General features: G+C 47.0%; 1 protein-coding gene across 3 annotated transcripts; it reads right to left on the bottom strand.

Annotated features, from left to right (window-relative positions):
* Nucleotides 1-6,973: 6,973 nt before the first annotated feature.
* On the bottom strand, nt 6,974-24,114 carry PPP1R17 (protein phosphatase 1 regulatory subunit 17). 3 transcript variants are annotated; one of them, XM_070424537.1, is made up of 5 exons: nt 24,029-24,114; nt 18,767-18,885; nt 15,279-15,431; nt 13,382-13,531; nt 6,974-8,232 (listed from the first exon to the last, which is right to left on the bottom strand). In XM_070424537.1, the coding sequence occupies exons 2-5, from the start codon at nt 18,846-18,848 to the stop codon at nt 8,153-8,155; spliced, it is 465 nt and encodes a 154-aa protein (XP_070280638.1). In that variant the 5' UTR covers nt 18,849-18,885; nt 24,029-24,114; the 3' UTR covers nt 6,974-8,152. The 3 variants fall into 3 exon arrangements, with proteins under 3 accessions (XP_070280638.1, XP_070280636.1, XP_070280637.1); XM_070424535.1 differs by having other exon boundaries at nt 18,767-18,873; nt 24,028-24,108; XM_070424536.1 differs by having other exon boundaries at nt 18,767-18,880; nt 24,029-24,108.
* Between the last annotated feature and the right edge of the window lie 226 nt (nt 24,115-24,340).

The following is a 24,340-nucleotide window of genomic DNA, read 5'->3' as shown; positions in this document are numbered from 1 at the left end:
AACATACACATTAAGAAAACCTACTTTATTATCTAACAGACTTTCAGCTTTAACGGACACCCTTTCACCCGAATTAGTCTGTGATATCGAGGTTTTATTGTATTGAAAAGCCAAAATTTTAATTCCAGGCTTCAAAAAGAACCTTTTCATTCTATATGAAAAGGACCAAGCTAGGTTAATGTGGCAGTGTTCATTGATTTTTTTCCTGAAGCTATGGCTAGAGTTAGAGGAGTGGTTAAAATGGACAAATAGTTTGTAGTTAGAACATAATGTTACCCTGGTTGTCTTACACACACCACACAGATTTTTGTGTGTACACATCATCTTAACTCTATTAAGTTTTTATCTTTGAGGAAAATCACTTTACAAAGGAAAAATACAACTCAACGTTGTCTAACAGGATTACACAAATGCGAATATGCATCTTTCCAATCATGACAAGTATTCCTGGCAACTGCAATGTACCAAAGTCTCCAGCAGGTGGCAGTGGTGTCTAAGAAGAAAAGCTGCTCTCTGGAACAAAGGTCCTCAGCAATACACAGAGCAGGCCTGAGCCCTGTGATCACCTGGTCTCATCTCCCTCTCCTCAGTGAGCAGCGTTGCTGGTCCTCTTGGACCATGACCTTGACTTAGAGTGTTTGCAGGTCTCTGCCCAGGCTGTGATGTCCCCACCAGCTCAGCCCACCCAGGACCATACCCCTGGTGTTGCCCCTTGCTGTGGGGTCCCTGCCCCACCCCATTCGCAATCTTGGCTCTGTGGAACCAGACCAAGAAGAGGGAATGGGGCATGCAAAGGCTTGGAACGTTGGGGCTGTTGGTATTCCCAGCAGCTGGAGCTCATGGAGCTTGGGTGGGAGGGGCAAGGAAGGAAGGTGAGAGCCAGGCAGGCACAGCTCAGGGCGGGCACCCCAGCTATGCTTAGTCACCCAGACTATGTTCTGAAAGCAGTGGGAAGCCACCCGAGTGTTTAAGCCCAGGAAGAGACTGCATCAACTTTGTGATAAAAAAATATCACACGAGTCCTGGCCAATTTGGCTCAGCGGTTGGAGCCTCAGTCTGCACACCAAAGGGTGGTGGGCTTGCTGGGGACCTTCTATGAAGTCAGCAAGTGTGTGTTGAGCCTTTCTCCTCTCCAGGCACGGCCCAGGTGTGCAGGGGATCCGTGAGGAATAAAGCAGGGTGTCCCAGCTTGGGGACCTCACAGTATTAGGGGAGGAAGCATCCTTGTCATTCATTCAAGCTGCTCTTGGAAAATAAACCCCACTTACTCCTTGTGCACTGCAGTGGGAATGCAAAGTGGTACAGCTGTTGTGGGAAACAGCAACAGAGAGAGGTGACCTCAGATGGCCTGCTGGGTAAGAAGCCCTAAGGGCTAGGTATGAAAATGCCAAGAGATTGATTAGGGCGGGAATGAACTAGAAAATTACAAGGCAGGTCACAGGTGAGTATGCCATGTACAGGACATAGACAGGTCTGGTCCCATCCATGGGGCGGCTTTGAATGCGGTTACAGAGAGGTATTCAGGCAGGGTATGTGGCGAAGCAGCTGCAGTTAGTAAAAGCTACAGAACTGTGGAGAAGGAAGTAAGACCCCCCCCCCCCCCCCCCCACACACACACACACATGCACACAGAGATTTGTGGCTTCAAACTGGCCGAGATCAGCTCAATCCAACATGGTGAGTAATTCCACCTCCCGGTAACCCCTAACCTCTTTAGATGCTCATTATAATGCGTCAGCAAGTTACATGGCACACCTTGAGCCACCAGAGAAACCAAAAGCTCGTGTAAGGACGCAGAATGGCCAACAGAGCTCCTCCAAGCCCTCTCCACCCATTTCTAGGGATGATTCAGAACATGCCTCCTCCTCACTGAATGCACTAACCCCAATTTAACAAACCTCAAGAAAGGAAGCAAGGCCCACGAAAAAGGGGGTCTGCTCTACCTGTGGAGTAGCCCGCTCTCTCACGGCCTCACTAAGAAACTCACTCTCACTTGAACCTCTCTGCTGGCTCCTCTTTGAATTCTTTTCTTGGGAAGCCAAGAACCCACAGTGGGTCTCAAACCCTTGGGTCCCGCCCTTCTCTCTCCCCTCCCCCCTTCCTAGAACGCCTGCATCAGAATGACTCAGCAGTTTATATAAGCACAATGCTGGGGGAGGTGGGGGGCGTGGAAGCAATAGGGAGTGGCCTTTTTCAATGAGCCCGGAGGGGAGGTGCCAGCCTTCTGCCAAGCCAGCCTCTTGCCATGGGGCTGATCTTGCCCATGATCTTGCTGGGGGGAGCTGGGGAGGGAGGACATCACTCTTCCTAGGGGACTATTTGCATTATTTATTTCCCTGGAGCGCCACACCTCCTCCAAGTCTGAGTCTGCGGAAGCAGGGTGTGGCTCAGAAGGGGCCTGCCCCTTGGAGGACTGGATGCTGGCGGGTACATCATCCCAGAGGTGGGTTGCCTTGCGGGGGGCACACACACATGCAGGCATTCCTGCACCCACTCAGAGACTCCCATCGTGGTGCGTGTGGGGCAGGAGCCCAGGCCTGGGTGTGCAGCAGGGGCATTAGCATTTCGTTTTCCTAAGACATGTACCTGGGAAAGTCCCCCATCCCGGATCTCTGCTCTCACTTGGTGATTTCATCTTAGGAAGTAGATGCAAGGAGAATTAACAAGCATGTGGACAGCATAGTTGGCCGCTTATAAGATGGCGCATCAAGGCCTTGGAGGAACACCCACCAGAATCATGCGGGGAGCTGAACAAGGGGCTGTATTCCTCCCTGTGGGAAAGGGACACACGTTCCTCTGGGTGGGGTGTCTCGGGGAGAGGGTGTGAGAGGACTTTGATAGATGATTTGGGGAGGATGTTTAGAAGTAGAGCTTTGCTCCGATTGGATGGTGTCAGGAAGTGACTGGGGCATCTGAATAAACCTGCTTGGCAGGGGAGGAGAGGAGGTCGAAGCTGAGGCTGTGATTGGTAGGGAAGCCAGTCACTCCTGCTCCCAACCCGCTCTGTGTCCTTGGTGTTGGCCTGGAAGAACGTGTTGGGGTGAGATTCATAGGCACCGGCTCCTAGACACATACAAACATGCCACTGAGGGCTAGTGATGCAGGCTGTGTCCTGAAACCCTGTGAAATGAGTGTCTGTGGCTGATGGGACTTTCACTGGAGAGGCAGGTCCAGGAAATCAGGCCCTGACTCCTTTAACTTCTCAAGTCTGAAATAACACGCACAAGCACCAGCGAGGAGAAATATTTGACTGTTGGCAACTGTGCGCTGCTCCTGCACCAAATACCCACACGGAGAAGAGCGACAGGCTTCCTCTCTGTTCCGGGCCATTAGAGCGAAGCTCTGGGCGGGGATTTATAACGACACAGTTACAAATTGTGAGTGTGCCTTTACCCAAGAACTGCACCCCGTTGAGTTGCTAGCTGGTTGTTTTTATCGCTGGATTTTGCTTTGCTCCCGAGGAATCCTGCCACTGCAGATTTGGCTGCTGCACAGAGCGAGGTGTCACCAGGGACCCTGTTGCTATTCGGAAAAGCACGGGGTGTCGGAGAGGCAGAGCTTGCAAACCTATATTAAAACCCATCCATTACCCTCGCAGTGAACACCCTCCACTCTCGGCACCAGGCTGCTGCGTGTAAACCGAGGGCTCTCCGGTGGAGGCGGCTACGGGAAGACTGGGTGCCCCGGGTACCCACTTCCAGGCTTTCTGGCCCTGCTAGGCCAGGGCTTCCTTAAAGGCCACAAGGAGGGATGGGCAGGAGGAGGACACACGAGCCTCCCAGGTGCTCCCACTTAGCCCTCGCTCCCTGTGTCCCGTGCATTGGATGTCCCGGCATGATTCCCTTTAACAAAGGGCCCCAGACACTGGGCTGTGAGAGCAAGAAGCCTTCCTGCAGACCGAGAGGCTGCGGGAGGAGGAGGATCCCGCGTGGCTGCGGTGTTGACCTTCACATGTGGGATGGTCCCTGTCAGTGAAGAGTGGCGCGAATGCTTGGGTGTCAGATGCCACTTGCCCGTCACATTGCGTGACCACTAGGGCGAGCATATACGGCGATGATGCAACGCTTTGAAGAGCAGGAGTCTTAGACATCAGAGCACATCCCCCCTGGTGACCCTCATGCCAGACTCCCCAGCACCAGCGTCTGTGAGGTCCTCACCTTGGCTGCCCATCACGCTCACACCCTCTCTCTGATTCCCACCCATGCTTGTGGGGAGGAGGACTTGGTAACAGGGACCTGTTCTCGGAGAGGTGGCTGCTCATTGGGAGAGCTCCCTGGTGCTAAGGGGAAGCCCTGCGGTCCAGGAAGCCAGCCAGCTTGCTGTGGCTGGGGTTCAAGGTCAGCTCGGTAGTGGCTATCCGGTCACCTGCAGGAGTTAATAACCGTGGGTTCCTCAGCGAAGCTGATGGCATGGCAACCTTGTGCTATCAAGCTTGGCTTCTTACAAAGTTCACTTACTCACTCCCTCCCTCTCTCCCTCCTCACTGGTATTTCTTGAGCATTCACATCATGCTAAACTCTACACCAGGTATAGGGAATGAGTGGCCGCAAAACCAGACACAGTCCTGTGCCCTTGGGCCTAACACAACCGCGAGGAGGTAGATGTGAGTCAGTGTCACAGGTGGACGACCATGGAAAGAGGTGAGGACGATGGAGAGGAGAACGTGGTAGTGAGAGGAGATGCAAATGATGGAGACACCGACCTGGTCAAAGGATGAGGAAGTGTCTCCCTGAGGAAGTGGCATTTTGCTGAGCGACTTCACTGGGCATCGGGGGCAGGGGTGGGGGTCTCGGGGGACAATAGGGGAGCATCCTGGCGGTGGCAGGAAGCTGTGGGAGGAGGGAGCGCTGCACATATCAGGGACTGTCAGGAGCCCAGTGTCTCTGGAGCACTTATTTGTGCAGAGTTTTCTGCCCTAGTTTTTGGGTCATCGCTTATGGTCATTATAGTGTCTGACCCCTGTAGAGACGATGCTTTAAAGCCAGTTCAAAGGCAGCCCCGAGTCCAGGAGTGGCAGGGGGTATTCTCAGTGCAACCACTGGGTGCATTCACACAGCCTTGGGGAGCCGTTTGAGTAACACTTTCACACTTACAAATCACAAGTGGTGAGGGAGCCCCGTTTCCCCAAGATGGCAGAGGTTCTGCACAAGCCATCATGGAGCTAACCCCTTATTCTCAGCCAGGAAACATCATTGCTGGGCTGGTTTATTTTCCTAACCTCACGCCACCTCAGTCTTTGTTTTGAGAAAATAACTTGGACCCACCAGGTGGGGGGTGGGAGGGTTCACTCACTGAATTTAAAAGGAAGTACTGCTTGAGTCCTTTATGGTCCTAGCCTGATCCTTCAACACCAGCTTCGGCTTTCCCAAGTGGTAACGAAGCATCCGAAATTGGCTGTGATCTCAGGCAGCAGCTTTTAAAGAAAGTCTGGATTTAACTGAAGGCACCAATCCTGTGTGGGGCTTTTCAAAGAGACTAGTGTCTCCTCGTCTCAGAGAGCTTGGGGTTGGGTGGATGCCTTCAGAATGAACAATTAGCCCACTGGTGGCCAGTTTTGTTGGGATGCCTTTCCTATGGGCCTTCTTTCTGAATGGGCCACCATGCGATGCATTCATTTCCTTAATATGACTATTTAGTTGGAGAAAAGTCACTCACAATGAATTGAGTACTATTGGAATCTGAATGTGGTCTTCATTGTTCAACCTCTACTTTACGTGCCTGGAAAAGGGCCATGTGGGTCAGGGGAAGTGAGGGAGACCTGGCTTCCATCTAAACCACCCCAAGTTGTCCAGGGTTGGTCAGATGTCCTGGCTGGCCTTGTCCCTCACTGCTCTGTGCCCCTTTGAGGCTGGCACTGTTAGGAAGACCATCTTTCCAGGAAGAGGAGGCTGGCCTTTCAGCTTGGGACCTCTTACTTGAAGTACATGTTCAGATGCTGTCAGTCAAGTCCACAGAATTGCTACCCACTTAATACCCAGGCAACGGGGACTTGGATTTGGAAAAGGCACAGTCCTTTCTCTGAAGGTATATTAAATTGTCCTATGTTATAGATGGCTAGGGCTTTTAGCTTACAGACATGATCGCATTTAATTCTCAAACCTTGAAGAAGACCAAGTAGGGACGATTAACCTCATTTTCAAGATAAACACACAGAGAGTTCCAGGGACTTGCTCAGTGTGGCACCATTGGGTCTAGAACCCAAGGCCTTTGTCTCTACAACAGCCAGTCTACTTCCTACCCCACCCCAGGGCGTTAGAAATGGGGAGGACTCTTTGGAGCACACCCCGTGGGCAGGGCTGCAGGAGTAGCTCATGCATATGTAGCAAGTCTGAAAGGACCAGACGGCATCTTTGTTTTCTTAGTGAGAATCCCTTGGTAAAAACTGCTGGTGGTGGTGGTAGAATCCTGTTAGCCACAGGCCTGTACTTACCTTTGGCTTCTTAGAATCTTTACGGTGGCTTGTTTCACTTCAACCTCCAGCCTGGCCACACCTTCCTCCCTTCTTCCTGGGGCTTTGATTAGGGCCATCGGCAGTGGAAGTGGAGCCCTGGGATCAGACTGGAGAGAGCGTCAGGACCACAGGTGGGGGTGGGGACTCACCAGGGGCTCCCGACTCCAGTGTGAAGGCTGGAGGCTGGAGCCAGTGGGTGAATATGCCGGGTGGGCCAGGCGACGAGATGGAGAAGCTAAGTTCCTTCTAAAGGGGCACGGTGCTCAGCGCCAGCTGATGGTTGCCAGGCTTCACATCGGGCCCAGAGTTGCCAGGTCCGAGGTGTTTTTCCAAGAGAATCTAGAAACCTAGAATTTTATGTCAATTCTCCTTATTCGATTAAATATCAATGACTCATTCACACATTTTTAAACCTCTGTGGGTCAAAACCAAACCAAACAATTCCGTAAATCTCTTTCGCAACCTCCCCTTTGCGATGGGAAGTACAGAGTGTTTGTAGGAGAAAGGCACCAGGACATCAGATGGCTGAGAAGCATCTTTATTACCAGCAGGGGCTGCATCTTCTCCACGTTTGTGAGAAGGACAGAAAGACAGAAGGATGACCAAACTGTTGGAGCCAGGGAGATACAGAACCTCCAATCAATCACTTGGAGGCTGGATCTGTTCAAATGCCCACCTTCCTACCGTTGAACAATAGGCTTGGCCTTTCCCCATGCCCCTCACCTGGTAGATGAGGCCCTTGTTTGTGCAAAGCCTTCCCACGGCACCCACACGCTACAGGCTGGGGGGCTATAGTGAGACTCCTGCCATTAGCTAAGGCCACACCTTTCCCTCCTCTCCAGGGAAGCATGCTGAGGTCTAAATAATTGAAGAGGCTAAACATATACGCATGGCCTTCCACTGGCCTTCTAATGAATTTTTGCAAAGTAAAGTCATCAGAAGCATTGGTATTTTATCTTCTCTTAGTAAGGATTCACTTGTGACACAATTCACAAATTTTAGGCCATCATGGTTAAAGGATGTTCTAAAAAATAAAGACAAATAGGATATATTGCTAAGCTTCCCAGATAGACCAGAACTCTCTTCCTCTGGTATTCTCAGCCATGGCTGGGCGGACTCCCCTAGCTCATACAGTCACCTCTAGGGCATCAGTTACAAGGGTCTCAGGAATGTCAACAGGGTCACTTGGATTTTGAAAAAAGATGAGAGCGATAAAAGACCATGTTTCCAAAGCAACCAGAGAGTTTCTAACACACACACTCTCACCTCCCTAACAGGTAACCAGGAGCCCCCACCTGAACTGGCCTTTGGATGGTGTTTGTTATTCAAGTCCCGCCCAGCAGCGTAAGTCAAGACACAAGGATCCTGCGTTCTCCGTGTCCTTTCCTGCAGGAATTGACCAAGGAGATGCAGAAGTGAAACACTGGAGCTTTCCCTGTTACCTCCCAATTTAGGACGAAGGCCTGCTCCCTTCCACTGCATCTGAACATGAAAACTCATGAGGTGGGAATAGGAACCAGATCAGGAGGGAAGAGAGGGGCAGAGAGGTGGCTGCAAGCTGACATGGTGTGTCCTCTGGGGAAAGGTGTCAGATCGCAAAGGCGGACTGTGACAAAATGAGAGCAGCAACAAGTCTATTTTTTCTAGGTCGCGTAGGGAACCATCCTAACCTATTTGCAAGTGGTCTCGGGGGGAATAGCTTTAAATAGCCATCTTGTCACCATCCTTTTCCTCATCTTCCAGGATCACTTTGGGTCTCTCCTCCCGGATCAGTGTCACATCTGCAAAACAAAGCACAGGTCTGCAATTAGGTGCCTCTAATCAAAATATCACACAGCCTTCCAGCACAGACCCAGTCCACAAGGGCACAGTGACCCGGAAACTTCTCGGTGCCTGAACAGCTAACGGTGCCACTGCAGAGAGAGGGAGCAGGGTGGCCCTATTTGGCGTCCCCAGAGGAGCTGTGGCTCAATGAGGACACCACGCTGGCTACAAGGGGACGGTCAATCTGGGGGTCGGAGGCAACCGCCACCCTCTTCTCTACATTCTCCTCTGTTTACGCTTGTGGCCCTGTACGGTGGGAAGCACATGACTTTTGGAGTCCAGATGACTTAGATTCTCATTCTGCCACTCAGTCTGTGTTGGGCCAGTCAACACCTTCACACCTCCATGTTTTCTTATGGAAATGAGGACGGGGCACTTATATAAAGGGTTGTTTCCACAATTAATTAAGAAGCAGGGACCAATGCTCAGCACTGCGCCGCACCTGTGAGCAGCGAGAAGCCTGCCTTTCCTCTCCTTTCACTGTTGGATGGTTTATTTCCCTTTTTGTAAAGAACTGGGAAGCCTCACGAAGTCAATCTCACACGCATCTTACTAACATCCGGGGGAAATATTGAGCTTAGGCTGCGAACACGCCACTTGTACATGTCAGTACTCGTCCATAATAAGTTACCACAGTTCAGAGCACAATGAGAAAATACGGAATGAGTTGTCAGTTTTTCAAACAGCGGTATGGCTCCAGTGTGAAAACACTGCTCTTTGTTGCAAGGTGGTTCTTTTTCTTCTTTGGGGGATTGAAATATCTTCTTTTATGAAATTTCAGGGATGTTAGGTGGTTTCTTTCTCAGCATCCTTACTAGGCAAAATGCAAGATTGCTATCCCTCCCTCTCTTGGGCTCTACAGTATTTTGTTTTAAAATTGTACTGGTCTGTGAAAGTCTGAAGCCTGAACAAAATTTTCTGCACTCAGCCCAGAAAAGGCCATCCGAGGAGGTCTGGGTGGTTGTGCTCATCCTGTGAATTGTAAAGGTAGGGTCATTTTAATGAAAACACCAAGGAAACTGTGACTCAAAGTCAGCCCTCTGTGGTGCCCCCAGCTGGATAGTTCTGTTTCCCATCGCTGTCTCACATCCCCCTACCCCGCTCCTCATAATCAGAGACCTTTCAGTTCATGAAGCATTTCATAAAGATCTAAACTTCAGGGAGGAAAGCTGTGCACCACAAGAGGCCTTTCGACAACCCTGGAATCCATTCAACAGCAGCAAATTAATGAAGACTGTGTGTTGATCTTAATAGCTACTCATTTGATTCAGTCCCTAGTTTGTTCATATGGGCTCTTTACCAATTAGCAGATATTTATTGGAGGAGAAACCAATTTCAAGAGTGTAGCTGAAATGAAGTCTTTTGCATAAATCACCTATGAAACACGGTGGGAGAGATTTTTCTCCTGTACTAGCTGTGTAGAGGTTTGAGTTTGTATTGGGAATCAAGGCTATCTTACTGGAGAACACAGAAGTGGCTATGCTGAGCCCGAAATTTTTTCATCTCACCTTCCTTGATGTCATTTGAAGCCAAATTTGGAGTTAATTCAAAAAGGGCAAGAGCATTAAAATTCCATGATCCCAGTCAACTTTCTGATTATTTGGGGTGTCCTTGAACCCTAGCCATATGAGCAACTGGAGATTTCAGGGAAGGGAGGCACCTGTTGAAATCAAGGTCAGCCATCAAGGTCAGCCCTTCCCAGAGTGGGCTTGGCTTTCCACAGGAACAGGGGAGATAATAGCAACTGAAAAGTGAACCAGCATCTGTATTAATTAGTTAAGCATTAATTTTAATATCTTATAATGGAAAATATATGGTAGTTCATCAAAATCTTGATTTCATGAATATCACGCCCTAGACTGAAGTTTCCATCAGTAGCGTCTGTGTCTATATATAACCACTACCTTCTTATTCTTGATGCTTACTATTGTTGGCTTTGGTGAGTTGAGAATGAAAAAGGTTTGCTAAACACTGTCTTTCTGGTTTAACCCAGTCCTGGTCCTCCTGCTGTCCTGTGGGGAGCAGAGGTGTGTCACTGGAGGAATATCCTATAGTCAGAAAGCTTTGCCTTTGGTGGTCATTCAACTTTGAGCAGGTTGCTTAACCTATCTGGGCCTCAGTTTATCATCTGTAAAACCAGCCATAAAAGAATTTGTATTTCCTACACGGGTGATGCCACCATCAGATAGATTTAGGCCAATATTCTCTTAGGTGCCAACCACACCTTACTGAAGCTCTGTTACATTGTAGGAATCACTGGACAATACATCTGTCTCCCCCACTGAATGGCATTTTATTGTCCAGCACAGGATTTGGAAAACAGTAAGGATTTAGTAAATGTCATTTGCCTGTTAGAGCTTGCTGTGTTTTTTTAAGGCCAGAGCCATCAGTCCAAGGTCTCTACAGGTCAATCAGCTTTGCAACAAGCTTCCTTAGGCCATGATCCCACCCAGAACACCATCTAAAGCTCCTCACTTGCATTACAAGTGTGTACCTCTTACTTACGGGAGCCAGGGCTCAGACACTGCCTCTCCTGGTGAACCACACCAGAGAGAATGCTCTATTCCCAGAAGAACAGAGAGGGGTAACTTTGAAAGGACATATCAGTCTTCTTTCTACTAGTATTGAGTTATGATATCCAAAAGCTCATGACCCAATTTTCCAGAAGGCATCTTTTCAATGATTGTAGCCTTATTACTCTCTACTTTTCCTGGTCTCTTTTCCCAAAGATTTCAACTAAAGACTTCATTTTCCTTAAGTAGACCTCAGTTACTGAAGTTTGACCAATCACAATCCAATGCTCCTTGCCATACATTCACCAAAATGGGGAAGGGGGGGGTGGGGAGTGGTGATACTGTGGGCCAAGTTGGGAGCAAACCTTGGGCTGGCAATGAAGCCCAAGATGACTCCTCACTGAGGAGTTGTCTGGTAATTGGAACCCATCAAATCAGCTCATTAACTTAGAGGAATGAAGGTAGTTATCAGGATATTTAGAACAGAGCAAATCCTTGTCCAGTCTACACATGCCAAGGACTAATGAGAGGAGGTATCTCTGGAGTGCGTTTTCTCTGAGTTCCTCTCAACACCCTATCAGCACCAATGTGAGTCTCTCTGAACATCTGCTGAGGGCTCTATCCTTATCAGCTTAACTGGCATTTTAATGATTGCCAAATCTTTAGATACTAAAAGGCTCTTCCAAAATAAAGCGCTTCAGTAATACGTGAATAAAAGCTAGAATCATAGAACACTATGATTGCAAATACAACACAGATATTTGTTGATTTAAGCAATATCCAGAGTCTATGGATATGCATCCCCCCGCCCAGCTATGTGAACTTTGCACTACTGGATAAACATTTTTTACTCAATCAGAAGCTGCTTTCTTATGATGTAGGTATTAGGATGTGGGCCACTTCCATGGCCAGATAAACAGAGCTCAACATTTTAGGAATTCCCTTGAATTAGCAGGTTGATATGGAGAGGTAAGTAAAATATGGTGGCTAGGAAAATTCTCACCTCTAGAAATGGTTTGGCTTATCTCAAAAATATAAGGTTGAACAGAGAATGAAGAGGAATTAACAGGTAATGAGGTCTTTCAATAAATCAGAAACTGTGCTAAATATATTATATATACTTTATTTAACTGTATTAACAATCTAGGGGACAGGTTTTATGGCCCTTTCATAGATGGATGAAGGCTCTCATGGTTTGTGTTGCCCAGGGTCCCAAAATCAGAATGGAGCTGAACAGGACATCAAGCCTAGACCTTCTGACTCCAAAGCCCATGTCCAATGCTTTATACTAAGGTGACTGTTCTACCAAGTCTTCCTCTAGAAGAACCTCACTAAAAATACAATCTCCTAATGGAGAATTTGGAACTGCAGAATTGTGATTTCCAAAGAAAATACATTTAAAAAAAAAACACCCAAGTACTTATTGAGTATGGCTATAGACACAAGACTGGACTAACTAGACATCCAGGTCAATGCCAGCAACCTAGGGCAATTCCAGACCAGTTATCATGAATTCATCAAACAATTCACTGATGTAAATAAACTTAAATAACAGGTACAAAACAAGAACAATAAGAACAATAGTAAAAGAGATGACAAAGTCTTGGTATTTGCATGTCCATGTCTAACACAGAGCTAGTTCAGATAGTTATACTAACATAGTACAATGACACACTGCCCACAGGTGAGACAGACCTTGGTTATAACTTCCAGGGTTTGATTTTTAGCATAATTTGATCCATTCAGCTATCATCTAATCATCCCATCATCAAGCCAATCAGTCAACCATCCATCAACTTCATCCACAGAAGACTTCAAAGTGGCTAAGTTACTTATATTCTCTCTCAGTCTATCTGTAAAGGGAGATAATAATGACTTTATTACATTATTCAATTGGTTTATAAAATTCCATCCTCTACTCGCCAACCCAGCTATCCATATAACACACACACACACACACACACACACACACACACAGTCTAATCGTGAATGTACATGTCTTATCCCCCAACTTGCACATACAATTCCCAGGGGCAAGAGTGTATACACTGGACTGGCTGCTTTCTAGCCTGGGATTGTAAACAATGTTAGCAAGATTTCTTGGCTTGATTTGACACATATTAAGATAGCTATCACTATATCTGCATCTTTCTCTCTCTCTCTCTCTCTCTCTCTCTCTCTCTCTCTCTCTCTCTCTCTCTCTCATTTTGAGGATTTGGCCAATGTTCCAGGTGTCTTAGGAGAATCAGCCATCAGTTGTAGGGTGCGTGATCCTCGGAAGACTGGGGAGGAAGATATTTCAACTCTTCTCAAGGACCCACTGACATTCCTATTTCATTGGCTCAGTGCATTTGGCCAGTTCTGCTGAAGTATGAATAATTCTCTAACCCTCCCCATCTCCATGTCAGCCCTGGCGGAGCTGCCAGTGAGGGTAAACCTGAAAGGCAGCAGGAAATGCTGCTCCTCCCCAGGGCACTCTGAGCGACACAGATTGCCAGGCAGGACAAAGGCCATGCCCGTGGCACCTCCAGATGGTGAGGCCCTTGGCCTGTTCCCACCGCCCCTGCGAACGGGCTGCACCAGCTCTTTTTACCTGCAAAGGGGGGCATGTGCAGGGCAGGTGTGTCTTTTCTCCTTGGCTTCTTCTGTTCCAGGTCAGTGTTCTGAAGAGCTGGACTCGTTTTGTCCTTTGGGTGGCTCTCTTGGACCTCGTATCTTGTAATTAAATGTTCTGAAAATACACCTGCATAGTGAGGGAAACAGGGAGAAACAAGGTCAAACACATGCATCCTCAGAGCCCCGGTCTGTACCTCCATCTTTGCACATATACTTGGAGATGGCTGTGCCTATATCTTTCAAACTTATTGTAATAAAAGCACTTTCTTTCTGAGAATTAGTATCTATTGATGTGACACCAGAGAACATTTTCTATGAGGAGGGTTTTCTATGCCTGATTTGAATGTAATATCACTGCCACTACCACACACCTGAAGAAAGTGGAGTAAGGGAACATGCCCCCAGTAATGCAGCCCATAGGTGTCCGAGCCAGGTGCAGAGCCCAAGTTCACCTGTCTCCTCCATCAGAGAGATGGGTTATTCACTGTACTGCAAGCCACTGTGCTCCGTGCTTCAATGACTGACTTAGTTCTCTACCTCCACCCACCTGCCTTCTCACCTCCCTTCATGGGAAAGTTTTCTCGATCATTTAGAAACTCTCAGAAAACAGCCTCCTCTATAACCTTCCCACAGTCACTGCCCAGGCTGAGCTCCCAGGTCCTCATGGAAGGACCTCCAGTGTGACATTCCTTCTTACTTCAGAGTTAAGCTATTTCTGTGCTTCTGATATTTCCTTCTTCCTCCCTCCCTTCCTTCCTTCCTTCATTCCTTCTTTCCTTCCTTCCTTCCTTCCTTCCTTCCTTCCTTCCTTCCTTCCTTCCTCCCTCCCTCCCTCCCTCCCTCCCTTTTTTCCTCCCTCCCCTCTTCCCTCCCTCCCTTCCTTCCTCCCTCTTTTCCTCCCTCTCCTTCCCTCCCTCCCTTCCTTCCTCCCCTCTTTCCCTCCTTCTTTTCCTCCCTCCCTCTTTCCTTCTTTCCTTTTTCCTTCCTTTAAGATTAAGTTGGGGGGGGGAGGGGCGGGTAACATTGGTCCTTCCCTGACCACTCTGTGTTCTATTAGCTTTGTATCCCTGTGAATGGGCTGTGACTAGAGAGGACCTTAAATAAGTGGCCTGAGGGAGGGAGATAGGAGAATAAGACAAAACAGGACACTTGGGAACAAGAAAGTATCACATGTCACAGGCGAGGTTGTCATAGGGACACCTCAGCTGTTCCCAAGCCATTCACTTAGCTACGGGGCACATAGCTGGGCTGCATTGCTCAGCCTCCCTGCGCTCAGGTGAGGCCTGTGACAGGAGGAAGTGGCGGGAGTCTCTGCAGGTCCACTCTCCACTCTGCCTCCCCAGCCTGCAGGAGGCTGATGGAGGCCCATGTACAGGAGGCTGATGGAGGCCCGTGTGCAGGAGGCTGATGGAGGCCCATATGAAGGAGGCTGACAGGGGCCTGTGTACAGGAGGCTGATGGAGGCCCGGGTGCAGGAGGCTGATGGAGGCCCATATGAAGGAGGCTGACAGGGGCCTGTGTACAGGAGGCTGATGGAGGCCCGGGTGCAGGTGACCCCAGAAGCCATGTGCTGAGGATGTGTCAGCCTCTCCCCGCCAGAGTCCTTGAAGGACTGTTTGGAGCAGAGCTTGCCTCCCCCACCCCCAACTGCTACTGTTGGTGAGAGAAAAATGAACTTGTATTGTGTCACCCACTAATATTTTGGAATTTATCTGTTACAGCAGCTGTGTGTATTGTAACGAAGATAAATGCATGAATTGTTCCAATGATTACAAAACTCCCAAATTTTTAAGAAAAACAAATTGCAAGACCGATGTGATCTAGCGACAAGCGGGTCCCCTTTGCGGGGAAGCGAGCCGACTCCTGGCCCTTACCAGGTCTGAAAGGCGGGATGTGCGGCACGGGGGTGTCTTTCCTCCGCGGTTTCCTTTGGTCTGCCTCGATGTTCAGGGCGGCCTGTACGTTTCTCCCCTTTCTCGGCTTCTTTGTGAGCTCACAGTCCTTGATGAACTGGTCGGAAAGGTCATCTGATTGTGACAGGATGCAAAGGGAGCAGAAAAAATGACATGCGTAAGGGTCTGGTCACAGACCGGTTGGCTTCCAGTTCTACCTGATGAAAGGGGCAGAAGTCATCGGCCTGCAAATAAAGTATTTCTTTCCTGTGGCCTTTTCTACAGAGAACCTTAGGAGCCTTGCATGAATGCACATAACCAAATAACAGAACTAGAATTCTGTAGAACTCCAAGTGAACTGAAATGGGATAGATAGTCAAGGCAAAGAGGAACTTTCAAATATCGTTAGGCAAGCCACAGACTGGGTTTCAGTTACATTTCTGATGGGAGAACGGGTTCTCTGGGCTAAATGCTCCTTCCCAAGATCCTTTGCTCAAGGCTGGCTTTCTCTGGAGACCCCAAGAGCCCCTAGGACCTCATGCTGCCTTGAGTCTTGTAGGAGGGTGTTCAGTAGCTCACCCACCGTCACTCCCATGGCAGCCAGGTCGCACTGGTCATTCACACGGGGGCTCCACAGTAGTCTTTTCACTGCCCTAGCTTTCCAAGGCTACTATTTTCCCAAGAGCCTTCTTAGAGAGTAAGGATTATACGCTCTTTTGTAAATTTATTCTTAAATGCCTCTCTTCCAATAAATGCAATGAATGCTGAATAGGTGGAGAAGGACGGACCTGAGTTCAAATCCTGACACTGACACTTGCTAGTTCTGAGAACTTGGGCCTGAATTTCTAGAAACTTAGATATTCTCTCGGCTTTTAAAGTGGATAATGTTGGCCTGGCCAGTGTTGCTCAGTGGGTTAAGTGTCTTCCTGTGCGCTGAAAGGTCGCTGCTTGGTTTCTCAGTGAGGGCATGTGCCCAGGTTGTGGGTTTGGTTTCTGGTGTGTATGGGAAGCAACCAATCGATGTTTCTCTCTCACATTATGTTTCTCTCTCCCTCTCCCTCTCCCTCTCCCTCTCCCTCTCCCTCTACCTCTCCCTCTCCCTTCTCTCTCTAAAATCAATACAAACATAAAAAAATAAAGTGGGGAAAATATTAAGTCAGTGTGTGTGTGTGTGTGTGTGTGTGTGAGAGAGAGAGAGAGAGAGAGAGAGAGAGAGAGAGAGAGAGAAATAAAGTTGGAAATGTTGGTAAAACACTTGATACATTTGATATATTTTAGATGCTCAAAAAATTTTCACTCTGGCCATTGCTCACCCATAACACCTTCTGATAAGCCCAGAGAAAAGGCCCCCAGTCAGTAAGTCCTTCCATACTGACCCTAGATCTGGGTGTCTGTTCTCATTTTCTGAATTTTTACCCATAGCTTTTCTGCTTGTGTGACCCCTTTAAAAGATGATCTAGGTATTATTACTGCATATGTCTTCTTTGCCCTCTTTGATGACAAGTATCTTGTATTTTATCCTTAGCAACAATGAATAAATATTTGTTGAATGTATGCTTAAATGAATAAACTCAAACATATTATGTATAAAGACCTATTCTGTTAGGATTCAAAGAAGCTACAAGGCAATAAAGCTATTTGTCTTCTCTGGAAACTCACTATTGCCTGGATAAGGTCCGGCTAGATCTACAACCATGAATGAATTTGGGAAAATTCAGAGATTAATTGAATCTTTTCAGCTCCCTCCCTCCCTCCCTCCCTCTCTCTTGACTTTTCATTTCCTCTCTCTCTCTGTCTCTCTTATTCTTCCTGTTTTATGAAAACATTCAGGTCAATTTCTTTCAAACATTGAAGATTAAATATATCAAAACTTCCCACTTCAGTTCTGTGGATTTAGGCATAACGTGTGTCATTATTCACTTATTTATTCAACAAATGTTGATTAAGCTTCTATTGTATGCCAGTCCTTGAGCTAGACTCTAGGATTAAAACAACAAGAAAGAAATGGTCCTTGATATCAAGCTGCTTCTGGTCTATTAGGCTTTATATATGGATGATCCTTTGTTTCAGAAAACTCAATATACATGAGGAACCTATCACCAGAAATATTTAATAAGCATACATCATCAAAAGATCACAATATATAACCAAAAAATCAAATAGCATCATTCTCTTCAGACAATTTAATAGTAATAACCATTTCCTTTCACCTAAAAGATTTAATTCCTATCATTTCAATTTAATAAATATTAATTGAGATACTACTATGTGTATGGCACAGACTATATACTCTTAACTTTACATACACCAACAAAAGGAGGGGAGTTCAAATCATTTTAGTGCATGGGATGGACCAACACCTTTTCTGATTCCTCAATGCCTGTGCTCACCAGTTGTTAAATATTCACAGATGAGGAAACCAAGGTTTAGAAGGCCGAATAAAAGATTGCAGGTTATATTGCTGGTGGGTAAGGGCATCAGGATTAAATCCATGCTCTTGGGACTATGAATCTTAATGCCTGGTTGAAAATGCAATTTTAAAGATTTGTTACCACATGGCACAGTTAATTCCCCCCAGCCCCTCACTTTATACATAACATAGACATTTGTTGAATGAATCAATGAATGAATGAATGTTGTTCAGAATGGGTGCTGCCCAGCTGTGGGGTCTCTGGAGGTACAGACAGAACACAGACTAGTCATGGGGTCACCATTCAACCCCAGGATATGACTCGGTCCATAGTACACAAACCAAGACATTTGCTTCAACTTTGACTTTTACTTCAATTACGCATTTCCCCATTTTTGGAGAATTCTGGAACATAAAATATCTTGATGGCAAACGGGGAAAGGGTGGGGGGTGAGGGGAGCCATAACCAGGCGAGGCATAAACGAAGGCTATGAATATGCAAAAGGCCCATCCGTCAAAGTCTGAGTGTCTCATTTTTAGAAATGGGTAGAGGCAGAAATGTTCCTGGTATTTTCATTACAAAGGTTATGCGAAAAGTCAGTTCTGGAAAGGAAACAGATTGACAATAAAGCAGAACGGGGCTATTTAGAATGCTGTCTGGATAGGCAAAGGGAGATATTTGAAATATTTTATTGGCACCCCACATGGGGTGTGCGTGTGCCAGGGAATACTGGGAATGAGCTGCACTGCCACTTTCCATCTATTGCCTCGAAATGCTCTGCCTGGAACCCTTTCAGATCCCAAAAAAGATAACAATGCCTTTTCTCTCCTTTTTTTTGTTTTGTTAGAGCTCTAATGAACTTCTCTCCAGTGCTTCAGCTAATATTTACATGGCAGGCCCCACGAACCCTGGCTATTTGTCTGTCCATCTGGGTTGGCTGTCACCAGAAGGCACAAACGATGAGGTTTTAGGGGGCCTCCCGCTGACTTGCCTGCAAACTAAATGGCAGAGACCCTTCCTGCTGACTTCTGCAACTGACATTCCTGCGGGAGCACTTACCCAAGTGGCTGCAGCGAGGGTCGAGCTTGTCCAGTCTGTCTTCCGAGAGATCCAGTGGCTGCGTTTGCTCAGTGGACATCATCAAAGGAGGGTTGGTGTGTGTGTTTCTCCCCCAGCACAACAGAAGTGCAAGACACAAGTCCATTAATATGTCTTCTGCTCGTTCATGCACTTGTTAAGTAAGTATATCTATTGAGCACTTATTATGTTCCCAACTCAATCCCATTTTTCAAGTCTGCCTCTTCTACTTAGCTACTAGAAGCTCAAACGTGAAATTTAAGCTACAATAAATCAATGCACGTGGATTTATGGGTAATTGGCATGTATCAAATATTCAATATTTGTCCTCTCTCAGATGCACTGTGGGGTTTCAGAATGAACACTTGTCAAGTCTGGATTAGAAATGAGTTAGTTGAGAGTTGCAGGAAGTATAGATTAAACCTTCCCTATATTTTCTCTGTTGAGTTCTGCAAAGTAAGATTGTGCCTACTTCACAGAAGGAGAAACTGAGGCTCAGATAATCAAATTAATTTATTTACTCACACATCTATTAAATAGCCACGCCTGGAGCCAAATCCACTCCTGTAGACTTCCACTAGACACTCCAGTCTCTTGAAAATAAAGTGGATTTTTGGAGCCCTAATTGAACAAATCTCCTGGGTTTTGACCATTACATTCTCTAACTAAAAAGTGATGAGACTTCCTTCCCAGCCATACTATAATGGTGGTAGAGAGGTGGTGAGAAAGAAATCTAGGTCTTGAAATAGCTCTTTATTATTTTCTCCCTAGGGATTCCCCTCCACGCCCCACCCCTGTCTTTCCTAGACCACAGATCCATTGAACTTTCCAAAGCTATTAGTTGCAAACATTGTCCAGGAGAAGTGGAAATCCAGAATGGACATGTGTCAGGTCTGAATGAGAAATGCACTAGTTGAGATTTATAGGAAATCCTCATTAGAGTCTACCAGATTCTGTTTCTTTAATTTCTTTCAGATAACTCATTACTCATGTCCTAACATAGTAAGAATAGTTGGAGAGGAATATGATTAAAATGATCCACTGGTCCTCTTGATATTCCTAGACCCTTGGTATGCAGAGGAAGCTATGTTAACATTTCAAGCTCATGGAATTAGTTCAACTCTATTGTCTTATGAGGAATAAGCCAGTTTTCTGTGAGGCTGGAGGGCCTCTCCCGCTACAGGCTGAGATCATTGCTTAGCAGATGGAGCCATTAAGGGATTACTCGAGCCTGGCTTTTAGAGTCACTCTGAGCAGACTGATTGTACCAAGTGACCTCGGTAGAGATCAATTTATACCATTGTCTTTAGTGTTTGTATACAGACTTCCTACTCCCTGGGACCATAAGGAAGCATGTTGTTAAGTTGGGTGGCCAGCCCTTACCTGCTTGAATGCAGAGGAAAGCTGTGGGGCCATCTTTCAGGATGAATGGGCTCAGTGTTGAGGTCTAGAGGTAAAGTTACAGCCTCAAATATGCTTAACCATCTCAAATGTGCATCTGCTTAACCAATCTTCATCTTCTTTGGGCAGAAAGATGTTAGCCCTGTCATAGACTTTGTGCTGAAAATCACCCCATGGAGAGAACCTGGTCCAAATACTCATTCTCCAGAAGAAGTTAAAGATGAGCTCCCATTAGTTGCACAGTTTGAGTCAGAGTCATCATTTGAAGTAAGGACTCCTACCTTCTACTCTAGGTGCTATCTGACAATAATACCCCTCCTTCTCTGCAACCCAAAGTAAGCTGTTCTAGATCATAAGACTGCTCTTATGTGCCTAGTAGATGGTTATTTAGTTTAAACCTGAGCTTTCAAATAGATCTAGATTATATCTCAGCTCTTGAACTAAAAAGCCACATGACTTTGATAGAACATGGAAACCTTAATCATGTAGTGAGGGTAAGTGGAGCCAAACAGCAATAGCATCATCTATGCCCTTCCTCCCAACAAGCTATTGCTGCTATGAGAGGATCTGCAAAGCCTAGTACCTGTATAGTATGCCGACCGGCACTCAGGGACATATTTCCCCTTGTGCCCCATCCCCATTCTCACCCGCAGTTTTCTTTTCTGCAAAATAGAGTTCAGAGTGTCTATCCTGTAGAGCTACTCTGAAGAGGAACTAGGACAATTTCATGCTTTGCATATTGTAGCACGTGAGTAAGTGGCAGCCATCGGTAAGTAACATTTGCCTATACCCAACTAAATAGCCAACTAATGAAGACCAGGTGTGTACTTGAAAAGTTCTATGAACTTATTGAATCTTCCATTTTCATGTAGATGCTGAGCCATGAGGCCACCAGCCTTCATCTGAGCAAAACAGTTATCTTTGTACTGAACTTGAGAGAGAGTGAGAGGCCTGCCCTTGGGAGATGAACTGTACAAATATCAGAAGTCCCTGTTCAAGGCAGGGCTAGCCAGTGGTTAGTCACACACCTGACACTTGCTTCCTTCCAGGATAGCACCTGGTGTCTTGGGGGGAAAGAGCACTATTTTAAATCAGTGGAACTGAAAGAACGATGGTGGTGAACTGTTAAGCCTCTGTTGGCTATGGGCATGATAGATCTGAGATTTTCCCATTATGGAAAATACCCCCACTTTGGGTGGGGATGTGTTTGCTCATGGGAGTAGAAGACACTTTTATCATGGATGATGTCATTATGGTCTTCTTGGCAAAAAAACAAAAACAAAAACAAAACACCTTCACAGGAAGGCAAGAACAAATAAGGAGAGGAGTGAGATGCTGGGAAGCCAGCATCACCTTATTAGTAACCATCATTTTACCTGCCTGTGGAATGTTAGGATGAGATGACCCCTCTCTCTCCGCTCTCCATGTGTATCCTCATGAGGAGGGTGTTCTGAGGGACCGAGCCATTGTAGGACAGGAACTAGTCTAATTCTTAAACTGAGAAAAGGAATGTCTCAACTTCCTGTTCCTGGTCTTCGAGCATTCCTCTCTATTGTCTCAACCTCAAGCATCAGCAAGGGGACATTGCTATCTTGCTGCCCCGAGAAGGTGTCATCACCTCCCCCAGCAGCTCGCTGTAATTTGGGATTTTCCTGAAGCATCAGCTCCTTTCAGACCTGAATACCTGCTCCCCTGGGTCTTCAGGTTCACACCCAGAGAGCGAGGGCCTTAAGATTGGGGGAGTTTCATAGCTGTTCTCTAGTACAAAGGTTTGTGGCCCTTTAACATTGTCTTGTGACTTATTGGTTCAGTGTGGTCTCTGAATTTTAACATTCACACAGCAATGACTTGGACCGCCACTGTGCTTGTCAATCAGCCCGCCCACCCTCATCTGAAAAGCCAGGGCCCATGTGCTGTGGACATCAGGAAATCGGTATTATGTAACACCTCGGAGGGTCTCAACAAGCACGGCAATCACATGCATTACTTCTGCAGCAAAAATATGAATATTTGCACGAAATGATACAGCTGAGGAGCATGAAATCATTCAGATTCTTTCAGGTCAGGTTTTCCTACCAATTGCATTTATGTTGAACTGAACCACAACAAAAAGCTTTTGGTTTTCAAAGTGTTTCAGATTTTTCAACGAGAGGAAAAATAATTCTGGGTCTGTATTATTTTGTCTAAGGTGTTTGAGAGAATGGGGGTGGTCTGGTGTGGCATGTACAAGAGACCAAGTGACATCATTGCCAGGAGATGGAGGTGGTTTTCAGGATCCTGATGCTAAACTCTTGCAACTTCCTCTTGCTTATTCTTACACTTGATAAAACAAAACAAACAAAACAAAAACAAGAAACACACACCCTTTTCTCCCCACAGAGAGACACTTGTGAAGCAAATATTAACTGATGTTGCATAGAGAATGGTTATTAATTACATAGGTCACTTTCTCTTTTAAGATCAGGAATGAGAGATCCAGGGCCCTGGGTGCCAGGGAGGGACCCCACCCACAAAGTTGCAGAAGGACAGGCACCCAGAGCAGCCTGCCGAAGCTGAGGACACATGTGGGGGAGCCTGCCTCCACCAGCTCAGAGCGAGTTACTCCTTCAGGAAGACAGAGGTGCTATTTCTGCAGCTAAAAAATACTGGCCAGTCGGTTGGAGGTCAGAAGCTAGTCTGGGCATTTCGTCTTTTCTCTTAGCACCGAGCAGATTTCTCAGTTGGGTGTTAGCATACATCATTTAATTCACGGGCAGGAAAGTCCTCACTGATGGCAAGCATTTGGTGTTGGAAGGTGATATGAAGTGGAAACAAATGTTGGGTGACTTGTGCAATTCTCTAGCTGGGTGAACTTGGGGAAGTTCTACAGACTCCTGGAAACTTGGTTTCTACATCTGTAAAATGGGCAAGATAGTGGCCCTTCTCCAGGGTCGAGAATATTAGCAGCATAATGTGTGTGAAGCTCCCAGCCCAGACCCCAGCACGTACACTAGCACTTTAAGAAATGTGAGTTGCCTTCTTTGCTCTGTCAATCTCCCCTTGTGATTAGAACAGGTGCATCTAAACGGAACAAGTGGGATCATCTCTTCCCGTCTCTGGCCTGGCTGAGGCTAATGACGTAATCAGAACAATGCAAGGTACCACCAACTGCAAGGCTTTAGGAACGTGGTGATACTGATGCTCAGGAAGGAGCAAGTGGACACTCCACACAGTCGAAGGACATTCTTAAGAATTTACCAGGTCATCAGGCCTGGATTTACTTGAAGGAATAAAAAGTGACAAGGTAATGCCCACAGCCCAACGTGGAGCTGGGTGAAAGGCCCCTCAGGTCATGTAAAATTCATATCCTTTGTCATATCTCTTTGAAACCTGAGGATTGAATTCAGGCCGAAGAGTACCACGTATTAAAGTCAAGTTTGCTCATTTAGAAGACCTAAATGTGCAGTATTCCTGGAGGGGTGACTCCTCCGTGAAGTAGGGCATGGCGAGGATTTTTGATAAGCTCACTCTCCCCAGCCTTGAACGGTAAGCCTCCCCACGCTGCTGTGTGAACCTGCAGCCACACCAGTGGTCATCTGGAAACTTCACAGTTTAAATTGCAAGAACCCCGGTTCTCATGGATCTCAGGACTCCACCGCCCTTGAAAATGACGGGAAAGTGGTGACTTTCCGGATCCCCACTTAGTCCCAGCTTAGCCTTGCTCCAGAAAGCAACCCCCACCCCCCAACCCGGCCAGCGACTTTCTAGCCTTCATTGTCCCAGCAACAACAAAGAAACCGTAACTTATGGAAACTTGTTTTTCTCCCCATAAAGTTCTCAGAGTGCAAACCCAGAGCACTTACCTGTCAGGGCAGGCGCAGGGATGCGAAGTGCAGAGATGGGGAGGGCGCGCTTCCTCCCGAAGCTGGGCCGCCTCTGGCTGTGGCTCCTCCTGCAGTGGCTGCTGCTGCCCGCTCCAGCTCCTCTTATCAAGGGACCAGCTGCTGCTGTTGCCATGGGGATGCTCCCTTTCTCAGGCGCAGGGCAAGGGGGATGGAGCGGGAAAGAGGACTCATCTCACAGCCACGGTTCCCAACGAAAATAACTGCCCATGACAACAACACAACACCCACAGTTGTGCTGGGAGTACCTCGTGTGCAAGGCTGGACAAGTCCA

Source organism: Myotis yumanensis, unplaced genomic scaffold (genome assembly GCF_028538775.1).
Source record: "Myotis yumanensis isolate MYYU_CA2020_CCGP unplaced genomic scaffold, mMyoYum1.0.hap1 SCAF_9, whole genome shotgun sequence".
Taxonomy (NCBI): domain Eukaryota; kingdom Metazoa; phylum Chordata; class Mammalia; order Chiroptera; family Vespertilionidae; genus Myotis; species Myotis yumanensis.
The sequence above is the reverse complement of the archived record's forward strand: the minus strand, read 5'-3'. Positions and strand labels throughout refer to the sequence as shown.

Excerpts from the sequence above, each read along its gene's own strand:
- PPP1R17 (XM_070424537.1), bottom strand. The coding sequence starts at position 18,848 with ATGATGTCCACTGAGCAAACGCAGCCACTGGATCTCTCGGAAGACAGA. Across the intron at positions 15,432-18,766 it reads CCCTCGCTGCAGCCACTTGG|ATGACCTTTCCGACCAGTTC; the intron begins GTAAGTGCTCCC and ends TGTCACAATCAG. Across the intron at positions 8,233-13,381 it reads GCACATGCCCCCCTTTGCAG|ATGTGACACTGATCCGGGAG; the intron begins GTAAAAAGAGCT and ends TTTGTTTTGCAG.